Below are 13014 nucleotides of genomic sequence, written 5' to 3'. Positions count from 1 at the left end.
CTGCATGTCTTTGGACTGTGGGATGAAAACCACACAGACACGGGGAGAACATGCAAATTCCGTGCGTGCAGGGAGGACCCGGGAAGCGAACCCAGGTCTCCTAACTGCGAGGCAGCAGCGTTACCACTGCACCACCGTGCCGCCAGTAAAGTAACTAGAATTATTTAATATATATATAGGCAAGTGAATATTTAAACTGTTTTAAATTAGAAAATAATCACTGTGCTATTTCTACTTTATAGAAAAATATTAATAAGCTTGAAGAAAATATGATAAATTGCAATTAATATGCAGTTAATTTTAATTTAAAAAATGTAATTTTTCAACAGCAGACCTAATAGTTTATAATGTTATGTTAGAAACAGAAGCATCTTGCTACACATTCACATTTCTTTAAGTGCTTGTTAAAAGTAGCATTTACATAAATGGTTGAAATGGTTTCATAAAAGAAATAAATAAAACATATAGCAATACGTTAAACAGGATATAATAGTCAATTATTCACTCAGTCAATGTATACATTTGCTGTCTGGCAGTGGTAGCTTGTTGGGAATACTGCAACAAAACTCCCAATAAAATTTACAGATAAAACATTGTCACATTAGTGACAATGACAGTAGGAGGCAGCTAAAGGGTCTGAGTAAGTGTAATAAAACATCTGACAGGGGGGCAGCGGAGTGCGCGGACTGTCTCTCAGTTCCCTACAGACCTTTCCTGGGAAATCCTGCAAGGTTCCGGCACCTCAGAAGACGTCACTTCCGAAGCCGTCCCCTTTGCTGACGTCACTTCCGAAGCCGGCCATTCTGATGACATCATTTCCTCTCCAGACCTTTAAAGCCTCCATCTTGGGCTACAATAGTCAGTTCTGTTTTGGACTCTGTGATATGCACATCATGCTTTTGATACAAAAAAACCTTTTGCAACTGGGAAAAACAATATACGGATGGCTGCTCCAAACCTTTGTAATGTCTTGGACTCTTAATTATGACAACATCATTACATCGGACTGGTCTGATTCAGTTCTATTGAAGAACACATACTGTGGTTTGGACCCCAAGTATTTATACGGAGATCCTGTATGGATTAAATGCCACCACATCTTATCCTGTTCAGAATGTGTACTGTAAAGTAACTAAAGCGACAGCATTTATGTACCAACCCCTCCAGAAGGAACACATACAATACCTGTTTGAGCAGTGTATTTTATTTTAGGTTTTTCAGTCTTCCACCAAAAAACATCCATATTTAGAAAACATTTCTATTTGATTGTTAATGATGACATTGCTGGGGCTTGAACACTGTCGACATTCTCAGCAGTGGTCAAACTCGGTGAGCCTTTGGGGAAATATGGGTAAGCAGCCTTGTTTATACACCATTCATAAAAAGCAAGTCAGCAAACACAAGTATTTATGTTTGTGCAAATACATTGACAGCACTGCTGCATTTGTCACAATCTATTTCAACATAGCAGCTATACAATTTATTTTCCAATGAAATGTGTCCCAATCCTGCTACCTTACAGAGAAAAATCACTTTCTCCGAAGACACAACATAGCATAGATATTTTTCATCAAGCCAGCTATGGTGCAGGTGGCTGGTCTCCCACCTCTCACAAACTTGCGAAAGTGATTGCCCCAATCCGTAACCCTTCTTCCTAGCTGTTAATTCTTTGGTAGAAATAAATGTAGCCCAAATCTTTGGGGGGTTTTTCAGAGGCACAAACTTTCTGGTCATTGAAAATCACCCATCTAAAACAGAAACAAAAAGTTAATTAGTAATGGACTGATTTTCAAGTTATTTTAATGATGTAACTGGAAGACATGGTTCAGAAAATATATGCTTTTTAAAATCACAGACACTACATTAGTACCCTGCATAACAAATAAGCTTGTTTTTTGATCTCATACAAAAAGAAAATTCCAAAATTTCTATAACAAAATAATGCATATGGCATAATAATACTCATATTGAAGTTCACAAAGTACTGCATCAAAAAAGGAAAATTCTAATTTATGCCATAGATAACCAATAAAGCACTAATGAAATGTAATGCAAAAAAGGTGCATCTTGAAGATTTGGAGAACGGGTATTAAAGAGGGTTTGAGATAGCTACAGAAAGGTGTCAAGACTTGAGAAGCAAAAAGGCCGAGAATGTCTTACAGGTTTCTAGGGATAGAGTGGAATAAATCTGAATTTTATGGTCTTAACATCCTGACCCTTTTATGAGGGTAACAGCAAAAGCCAGGGGCACAGCACTGGATGTAGATGATGAATTATAAACCATACCTAATATGTATCTCACATGAGAAGCAAACAAATATTTCCAATCCTATGTTTATTACACACCAACATTTAATTTGAACTTAAATAATCAAAGAGATCACAGCAAAATTTTTCCTATAATGTATATGTAAAAGCGATACCTGGACTGAACAACCAGCTAGTAGGACACCAAAGCTAGTAGGACTGAAAATTACCCTCCAATACATAAAGCTGTGATGACATTTCTAAAAAGGATGTTTACAAAACTTAAGGATAAGGCGTACTCCTAGAATATGCATCAGTAAAATGATGACACTTTCATGGACTGTAGAATGCCCAGAGGAGGCTGGGTGGACTTTTGGCCTTAGGCCCATCCATCCCTTCATTTTCCAACCCACTGAATCTGAACTACAGGGTCATGGGGGTCTGCAGGAGCCAATCCCAGCCAACACACGGCGCAAGGCAGGAATCAATCCAACCCACCGCAGGACACACACACACGCACACCCACACACACTAGGGACAATTTAGAATCGCCAATCCACCTAACACTCCACAATGTTTATTTTCTCTAACATTCAACCAACTCGGGATTTTATTTTCATGTCCTTCCTGGTCATAATTTTTGTTGTTCAGGTGGAAATAATGATTCTCTACAGTTATAAATAACTGTTCTTTACTTTGTTACAAAATTCTGCTCAGCTATTATTCTTTTAGAGCACTTTGAGATTCTTTTATATTTGAAAGCGTGCTACCTAAATAAGTTGTTAATGTTGTTGTTGTATACAAGTAAAGAAAGATGTAAATTGTCACTTCATGCAGTATAACAAAATGTTTTCATGACACAAACTTATTTTTAATGTGAAAAATTCTGGATGTTCATGATTAATATGTTGAGAACATCTGATATAATATATAAAGAAAGATTAATCAAGGAGTGTAAGAAACAAGCAAGACCGTGCATGTTGTATTTCTCAGTTTTTTAAATTTTAATTAATTAATTTGATTTATACTGCTTTGCTAAAATCATTCATAATCTTCTATTTGGACTTTTGGATTTTCTTTATTGTCATTCATACTATACTACAAAGAATGCACAGCTGAACGAAATTGTGTTTCTCCAAACTATGAACACGAGCATAAAGACAAGTGAACGTTATACAACAACAGACAGACACAATAGACAGCATAAACAGACAGAATGTATGTATAATCCAATAGACACATTAGTGAATAGCTTTAAATTGTTGAAGTGACAAAAAAAAAAAATAGCATAATGCACAAAGATCACAGCATTTTAAGAAAGATGAAATTCTGTGTGTGTGTGTTCAGGAATTTAAAAGTCCCAATAGGTCATCAGGTTGTTTTTTGTTAGAGGGAGCAGAGCAGTGCAGCCTGATGGCCTGAGGGAAGAAATTCCTACTGAGTTTGGCAGTCTTGCATCACATACTGCGGTAGCATTTGCCAGAGGGCAAAAGTTTGAACAGTCCATGGGCTGTGTGGGAGGGGTCTCTGACTATTTTGGTGGCTCTCCTAAGGCAGCACGACAAGTACAGATCTTGTATAGATTTTCTGTGCCGTTCTCGCCACCCTCTAGAGGGAATTCTGATCCGGAACAGTACAGATACTTTACAAGAGAGTGTTAGGCTGCTGGTAAATACACTCTCTATAGCACCTCTGTAGAATGTTGTGTGGAAAGAAAGGGGGGCAGGGGGGTAGGAGAGACGGGGTTTGTAGTCCATGTTGGGTCATCTGTGACGTGCACCCACAGGAACATGGTGCTTCTTCCTGACTCCACAGCACTGCCATGGATTATAAGTGATGTGTCATGTGTTTCCTCCTGGAGTCAACAATCCAGAGGTGCACAGCCATTTTAAGATCTCTCCAGAGATGTTCAATCAGATTCAAGTCTGGGCTCTGGCTGGGCCACTCAAGGACATTCACAGAGTTGTCCTGAAGGCACTCCTTTGATATCTTGGCTGTGTGCTTAGGGTCGTTGTCTTGCTGAAAGACGAACCGTTGCCCCAGTCTGAGGTCAAGAGTGCTCTGGAGCAGGTTTTCATCCAAGATGTCTCTGTACATTGCTGCAGTCATCTTTCCCTTTATCCTGACTAGTCTCCCAGTTCCTGCTGATGAAAGATATCCCCACAGCATGATGCTGCCACCACCATGCTTCACTGTAGGGATGGTATTGGCCTGGTGATGAGCTGTGCCTGGTTTCCTCCATACGTGATGCCTGGCATTCACACCAAAGAGTTCAATCTTTGTCTCATCAGACCAGAGAATTTTGTTTCTCATGGGCTGAGTGTCCTTCAGGTGCCTTTTGGCAAACTCCAGGTGGGCTGCCATGTGCCTTTTACTAAGGAGTGGCTTCCGTCTGGCCACTTTACCATACAGGCCTGATTGGTGGATTGCTGCGGAGATGGTTGTCCTTCTGGAAGGTTCTCCTCTCTCCAGAGAGGACCTCTGGAGCTCTGACAGAGTGACCATCGGGTTCTTGGTCACCTCCCTGACTAAGGCCCTTCTCCCCCGATCGCTCAGTTTAAATTGCCAGCCAGCTCTAGGAAGAGTCCTGGTGGTTTCGAACTTCTTCCAATTACGGATGATGGAGGCCACTGTGCTCATTGGGACCTTCAAAGCAGCATGTATTTTTTCATTCAATTGTCACAGTTGAAAGGAGCTTTTTTTACATTAAGAAAAAGTTATTTCAGCCAAGTAAGGGAATAAAGAAACATTCATCTCACTGTAAAATGTTTTCCTTTTTCTATCTTTGAAGGTTTCATTCAAGTATGCCTGCAATTCAGGAACCACAGTGTACTTAGAGGAGTTTCTGATACTTAAAACAAGATATAATACTTGTGAATGTATCAAGTGTTGCACTTTATACAGCAGTCATTTGGTACCTTTCTCAATTTGCAGCTGCTTTAGGTTTTTCAGGGTAGTATACGGAGACACAGGAATTTCATGCATGGCTGGAAGTTAAAATGGAAGTTGTATGAATATTTGTATTTCATTTGAAGTTCCTGTATGAGGAATTTGATTTAATCCTGCAAACCACTGAAGACTTTTTTTTTTTTTTAAACAGTAAACAACAAATTCTGCATTGTCACACTGAAGTTATCATGGTATTTGACTAAGTGAGCAAATGTCACATATGGCAGTTAAAGATGTTTTTAAAAAAGTTTTACATACACTATTTATTTTGTTTTTGTAATCAATTCAGATTTCTGCATGGGCTTTATCTTATTCCCCCATAAGAGTAACCTGATGAGCCTCACCCTGATCCATTTTCTCAATTATGTCCCCATGGTTTACCCAGAACTTTTCTTTACATGTTCCGGTACTGCCCTCCCATTTCTTTCTTTTTTAGACACCTGTATATAGTCTATTACTTTTTTTCTTTCTTCAAATATTTCTATTTTGCTTCATATCTTTCTTTTAGACCTCTACAAGGTACCGTTTATAACTCATCAACATAAATTATCCGTCTTGGTACTCTAGAAACTAAATTAATTCTTGCCACCTACATGAAGGTATCTAGAGTGTATTATTGTGGACAATTGTCAGTCTTTTTTCTAAAAAGTTTATCCAGCTTGAATTATTTGCAGTATGGTTGGCTGTAGCAATTCAATTGACACATGGAATTCTGATGCACAGCTGTTTATATCTTGTGTAATCAGACAGAACACATGGACTGGCATCCCAACCAAGATTGAACAAGGATCCCAGCCCAGGTGAGAGGCCAGTGCAATGAACAGTATAGGGAAATTGAGCACTCTGGAATACTTTCTTACTCAATATGCAAAAAAGTAGCATACCTGGGTAGTGATCACCACACAGACACCCACAGGGCGTGCAGGGATCTGTAGTCCCATGGAGCAGCCTTGTTGGGTGCCATGGGGGCGACCCAGGATTCAGAGTCCCCAATTTAAAGGACTTCGTTTGACCCAGAATTGTTTCCAACGGGCTATGCTCTAGCACTGGAAATACTTCTGGGTCATACATAAAAGATGCCGCTCAAACTCAGCCAAGGAAGTCAGAGCCAGCTGGAAGAAGCTTGACAGAAGGAATGAAAAGAAAGAAAAAAAAAAGAAACTGTTATTGCGGTGTCCTGCAAAGCCTTTGTAAGGTATTTGGTTTACATAAACCTTTTTATTATACCAAGTCTTGTGTCATGGTGTTTGTGTCAGGGGTTTGCTGTGCTCCAAAATCAGTTACTTGTCACACCTGGTTTACTGTAGCACCCTAATAATAATAATAAATAATAATAATAATAATATGTTTTATTTATGTAGTGTCTTTCACATGCTCAAGGCGTTTAACTGAATAACTATTGCTTTTTTCTTTTTATGTAGTGGCCTTATTATGATCTCTTAACTACAGTGGAACCTCGGGTCACGACCGTAATTCGTTCCAAAACTCTGGTCGTAACCCAATTTGGTCGTGACCTGAAAGTAATTTCCCCCATAGGATTGTATGCAAATACAATTAATCTATTCTGGACCGTACAAACTATATATATATTTTTTTTAAAGATTTTTAAGCACAAAAATAGTTAATTATATCATAGAATGCACAGTGTAATAGTAAACTAAATGTAAAAACATTGAATAACACTGAGTAAACCTTGAACAGAGAAAACTAACATTGCAAGAGTTTATGCTATAGCCTTATAAACCGCTCGCTGTAAACACTTTTTTTAAGCACAGGGAAAAAATTAACATTTGAAAAATCCTTAACTTATACAACAACTAACCATAAACAACCGAAAAAACTAACCTTGCATGAGTCGAGTTCTGGCATGAAGGAATTGAGGAGGAACTGGGAGAAGAGGAGATTACAGTTTTGAGGTAAAGTCCCTCTGCGCGATGCACGTCTGACTGAGAACAATGTATTGTACAGGGAGAGACTGAACATGTGCGTAAATCACCGGCGCGTACGAACCGGAAAGGAAACGAAATAGAGCACAAAGAGTTCACAGCGAATGCACAGGGAGAGACTGAACACATGCGGAAATCACTTGCACATACGAACTGGAAGGGAAACTGGCTTGTTCGTCACTCGAGTGTGTGGTCGTGAACAGATGCAAAAGTTAGGCAAACTTTTTGGTCGTAACCCAATTTGTACGTGTTCCGAGACGTTTGTGACCCGAGGTTCAACTGTATTCCTATTCTCTGATGACTGGAACAGGGTAGGCTGGGTTCTTTATATCTGATGATTGTTAATTGTTATTTCCCCCGTTTGTTTTTGATTTAAAGAGAACAACTAATTAATAAAAACAAGTTGACATTGGTTAAATTGTACAAACAGACAAACGTTTTACATTTTGATACATACTTGGGCTTTTCAAAGTAGTTTTTAAACATTGGGTGGTCTACTTTTATTTGACCAACATTGAAAAACATTGCACATCTCCACTCACCTCCCATCCTTGCGGATATGGCAGACGTAGTGACCACACATTGTGGATGTGCCCATATGGCTTATGAAGGCAAAGAGTTCATACCCTGAAAACAAAGGGACAAGTGGCATTTAGTCAATTAAGCAATACATTAAAATTATCACAGACTTGCAGGCACAATAAATATTACAAATTAATTTTTACTATTCACTATATTCAGTTCAATTGTGGCCAAAAGACACATTTTGCAGATATGGATAAAGAAGATAAAAGCACACTCACTGCCAGGCCCATCCCGCACACGTGGTCCTACAGGCACAGACTCAGAAACTGACTCTGCGGCAGATCGACCTTCTGAGATGTCCATAGCATCTAAATCATCAATATGGCTGAAAATCCAGTCAACTGCTCGATCCAAAGAATTGTTCTAAGTGTAAACAGATTAATTAAGAAATAAAAATCAATTGCATAAAATATTTGAAGCTAATCAGTTTCTACATTTGTCTCTAAGGACAAATAAATAAAAAGCCAATATTTTGGGACCATTGTTATATAAAGTATGGGTGGGAAGATAGCACTGTAATTTGCCCTGCAGCCTCACGGCTCCTGGAGACTTGATTAAAATCCTGGCCGACACTCTAGTTACGTGTACTTTACACATTATCTTCTTGTCTATTTGATTTTATTTCCCCAGGTTCTCTTGCATATCCCAAAGGCTTGTTTGTTAGGTAAAGAGAAAATTCAATTTTTTTTTCTCCACTATACTAAGGCTATTGCATTACATTTAAGAGATACTCTAAATTATCTCTGTTTTTGCAAGTGCAGGTATGAGCATGAATGTCCTCTGTGACTGATCAATGGCACAACTAGATTTAGTTTCTGCCATACTCCAGTCATACTTGGACAGGCATCAGGTCTTTGATCATTAACACTTCGAGGGCTAATTAAATTTTTTCAATTTTGGCCCAAGGCTGAATATTTTTATCCAAAAAAAAAAAAAACTCGGTTTTCTGAAAAGCATGCAAAGCAATGGTTTTACACAAGTCAACATAAAATATTTATGACAAATGTCACTGTGTTTGTCACTTCACATACACGTGGGCAGCTGTTTTTGTGCAGCCATGGGCAGCAGTATTTGCGAAGCTAACCATCGTCAGCTGTCTTTGCGAAGCCAGACAGCCACAGCTGCCTGTGGCTGGTGGCAGCGGTCATAGTATGCAGCAACAGAGGCGAGAAACAGCAGCACCAGTGTAACACATTCTGCAAGCAGCATATTGCTAGCAAAGAGAGTCAAACTATAAACATAGCAGCATGTTTTGTCAATGTTTACAGCTCATTACCACCCTCTACCCCTGTATGTTGACTAATGGTTGACACCCGCCTCAACCATATGTGTAGACATAAGTCGACACCTATCCTTAAATAGGTATTAAAACAGACAAATGGATGAATATATTCATTATACCAGGATAAGCAGAAAAGATCACCCACAATATATGTATTACTTGCTCAGAGAACTAGCAGAACAATTTAGAAAAATGCCCTCTTTTCACAAGTTTGAAGTCAAATGAAAAAAATACTGGTCACAAAGCATTGACTGCAAAATCAGATTGGAAAGTGCTCAGTGGCAAACTAGTTGAGCTAGAAGATAGATTTAGAAGAAGCAACATCAGAATTGAAGGACTATTCTGGACAGAACACCTTCCCATTTATCTCAGCAGATCAGTTTTAATACCTAGGGGTAAACATCACAAGTAAATATAAAGCTCTTTTTCAACAAAATTTTACTTTCTACATTGAAAAAATTAAACAAGATGTCTACCCTCCATCTCACATTAGTGGGGAGAATCAACACTCTCAAGATGAACATCCTTCCCAAGCTTCTTTTTCTATTTCAAAGTATCCCCATATACATTAACAAATAGTTTATTTAAGAAATTAGATTCAATCATAACTTTATTTATTTGGAATTCGTGGTATCCATACATCCAAATGGTGACTCTACAATGATCTGAAGCAGAAGTACAAATTATCATCAATATACTAATAATTCCATTGTTCTTCAATCACTCAGAATATGGAACGAATGTAATAAGCACTTCAAGAAAGAGAAGCTTTTATCTCTTGCACCTCTACATGATAATCACCTTTTTCTACTCTCTCAAACCTAAACAGTATTTAATTGTTTGGAATATGTCCAGGATTAAAACATTTGATTTGTATATACATAATGTCTTTGCATCCTATGAACAATTACGCTTCAAATATAACTTCCTATCAACACAACTTTTCTACTACTTTCAAATCAGAAACTTTGCTAAATAGAACCTGCCCGATTTTCCTCACTCCCACCTATTATATAATATATACCATAATATATACAACATTTTAAAGTCCTCTCCTTTCAATAATCCCAGTGTACATTGGGGTAAAGACCTTTCAACTAATATTTAAGAAAAGGAGTGGAAGGTGGCCACACACAGAGCATTCAATTATTTAACTTAAAATCTTTTACTACGCATATTTATCTTGTTGCTAAAAAATTTATCCAGGGCTACATTCAACCTGTGAATGTTGCAGTCTAGCACCAGCCTTGCTGCGCCAAATGTTTTGAGTGTATGCCAAATGAACATAACATTGGAAAAAAATCTTTGAATGCCTCTCAGACAGCCTTGGTGTCACAATCATTCCTTACCTATTAACAGCTGTGTTTGGATGGGCTTAAAGAGGAACAGGACAAACAAACTGTAATTGCCTTTACCTCACCAGTAGCAGGTAGACTTATCTTGCTCAACTGGAAGAATCCCAACTCACCTGTTTTAAGTCAGTGGGTAACTTGTGTTATTAGAAATTGGAAACAAATTCTCACTTAGAGGATCTGTTCAAAACTTTTTAAAATGGCAGGATCTAATAAATAACATATTAGAATAAGCACCTATATTGGGGAAAAGGATACTATTCCTTTTTTGCTGCTTTTAAAGAATTGCTCTGGTTATTGGCTTTCCTCTCTCTTTTGGGTGGGGGTTAAATTTTGGTTTGCCTTGACTATACAGAATGTTACTTTCTTGAAACAAAACCAATAAAAATATTTTAAAAACATTGATGAATTGTTTACATGGCATTCATGTGTCATTATAAAGGGATTCTTCAGTGTCTAGAGACCATAGCACTAACTAATTGCCCAACTGAGCATTCAGGGTAAACAAATGAGTGGCTCTGCGGTCATTCTCAAAGGACTGGAGTCCGACGTGTATGAGAATGTTATCTATATAAACAAATGACATTAAAAAAAAAAAATTCCAAATGCTTGTCATTGATTCATTCCGGTGACCATAAAAAAAGCAGAGTGGCATGAAGGAAAAAAAGTCCATCTTGGTCATTTCTGTGATAAACTTTATTATTAGTATTCAGGCTCTACCCAGCTGAAAAAAAAAACCCAAAACCTCTCATGCATGAATGACAGAAACACATAGTACACACCACTTTATGCTCTTAACCACATGGTTTTTATCATTTAAAATAAATCTTTCAAATTTCCTTTTCTCCTATTTATAAGCTCACATACTCAATTGTAGGTCGAAGGGTAGTTATAGCCTAGCCCTGGATACAAGACACAAGCTGTTCCTAGATGGGATGCAGTACTAATATACAAGTATAGTCACCAGCGACCTACCATGTACAGTGGTGTGAAAAACTATTTGCCCCCTTCCTGATTTCTTATTCTTTTGCATGTTTGTCACACAAAATGTTTCTGATCATCAAACACATTTAACCATTAGTCAAATATAACACAAGTAAACACAAAATGCAGTTTTTAAATGATGGTTTTATTATTTAGGGAGAAAAAAAATCCAAACATACATGGCCCTGTGTGAAAAAGTAATTGCCCCCTTGTTAAAAAATAACCTAACTGTGGTGTATCACACCTGAGTTCAATTTCTGTAGCCACCCCCAGGCCTGATTACTGCCACACCTGTTTCAATCAAGAAATCACTTAAATAGGAGCTGCCTGACACAGAGAAGTAGACCAAAACCACCTCAAAAGCTAGACATCATGCCAAGATCCAAAGAAATTCAGGAACAAATGAGAACAGAAGTAATTGAGATCTATCAGTCTGGTAAAGGTATTAAAGCCATTTCTAAAGCTTTGGGACTCCAGCGAACCACAGTGAGAGCCATTATCCACAAATGGCAAAAACATGGAACAGTGGTGAACCTTCCCAGGAGTGGCCGGCCGACCAAAATTACCCCAAGAGCGCAGAGACGACTCATCCGAGAGGTCACAAAAGACCCCAGGACAACGTCTAAAGAACTGCAGGCCTCACTTGCCTCAATTAAGGTCAGTGTTCACGACTCCATCATAAGAAAGAGACTGGGCAAAAACAGCCTGCATGGCAGATTTCCAAGACGCAAACCACTGTTAAGCAAAAAGAACATTAGGGCTCGTCTCAATTTTGCTAAGAAACATCTCAATGATCGCCAAGACTTTTGAGAAAATACCTTGTGGACTGATGAGACAAAAGTAGAACTTTTTGGAAGGCAAATGTCCCGTTACATCTGGCGTAAAAGGAACACAGCATTTCAGAAAAAGAACATCATACCAACAGTAAAATATGGTGGTGGTAGTGTGATGGTCTGGGGTTGTTTTGCTGCTTCAGGACCTGGAAGGCTTGCTGTGATAGATGGAACCATGAATTCTACTGTCTACCAAAAAATCCTGAAGGAGAATGTCCGGCCATCTGTTCGTCAACTCAAGCTGAAGCGATCTTGGGTGCTGCAACAGGACAATGACCCAAAACACACCAGCAAATCCAACTCTCAATGGCTGAAGAAAAACAAAATGAAGACTTTGGAGTGGCCTAGTCAAAGTCCTGACCTGAATCCAATTGAGATGCTATGGCATGACCTTAAAAAGGCGGTTCATGCTAGAAAACCCTCAAATAAAGCTGAAGTACAACAATTCTGCAAAGATGAGTGGGACAAAATTCCTCCAGAGCGCTGTAAAAGACTCATTGCAAGTTAGTTATCGCAAACGCTTGATTGCAGTTATTGCTGCTAAGGGTGGCCCAACCAGTTATTAGGTTCAGGGGGCAATTACTTTTTCACACAGGGCCATGTAGGTTTGGATTATTTTTTCTCCCTAAATAATAAAAACCATCATTTAAAAACTGCATTTTGTGTTTACTTGTGTTATATTTGACTAATGGTTAAATGTGTTTGATGATCAGAAACATTTTGTGTGACAAACATGCAAAAGAATAAGAAATCAGGAAGGGGGCAAATAGTTTTTCACACCACTGTATATCACAAAGAGAGGGGAATAAACCAGCATACCTAAAAATAACCCATGC

General features: G+C 38.4%; 1 protein-coding gene across 2 annotated transcripts in view; it reads right to left on the bottom strand.

Moving 5' to 3' along the window:
* Window positions 1–1184: 1184 nt before the first annotated feature.
* The window catches only part of usp5 (ubiquitin specific peptidase 5 (isopeptidase T)), a 67125-nt gene continuing 55295 nt past the window's right edge, over window positions 1185–13014 (bottom strand). For both annotated transcript variants that reach the window (XM_039763793.1, XM_039763794.1), the window contains exons 18-20: window positions 7946–8090; window positions 7685–7769; window positions 1185–1748 (exon numbers count right to left, since the gene is read on the bottom strand). In XM_039763793.1, the coding sequence (XP_039619727.1) occupies window positions 1655–1748; window positions 7685–7769; window positions 7946–8090 (324 nt within the window). In that variant the 3' untranslated portion in view covers window positions 1185–1654. The remainder of the gene's footprint in view (window positions 1749–7684; window positions 7770–7945; window positions 8091–13014) is intronic.

The sequence above is a fragment of the Polypterus senegalus genome, chromosome 9 (assembly GCF_016835505.1).
Source record: "Polypterus senegalus isolate Bchr_013 chromosome 9, ASM1683550v1, whole genome shotgun sequence".
NCBI lineage: Eukaryota > Metazoa > Chordata > Cladistia > Polypteriformes > Polypteridae > Polypterus > Polypterus senegalus.
Note: the sequence above shows the minus strand (reverse complement) of the source record. Positions and strands in the feature narration are given on the sequence as shown.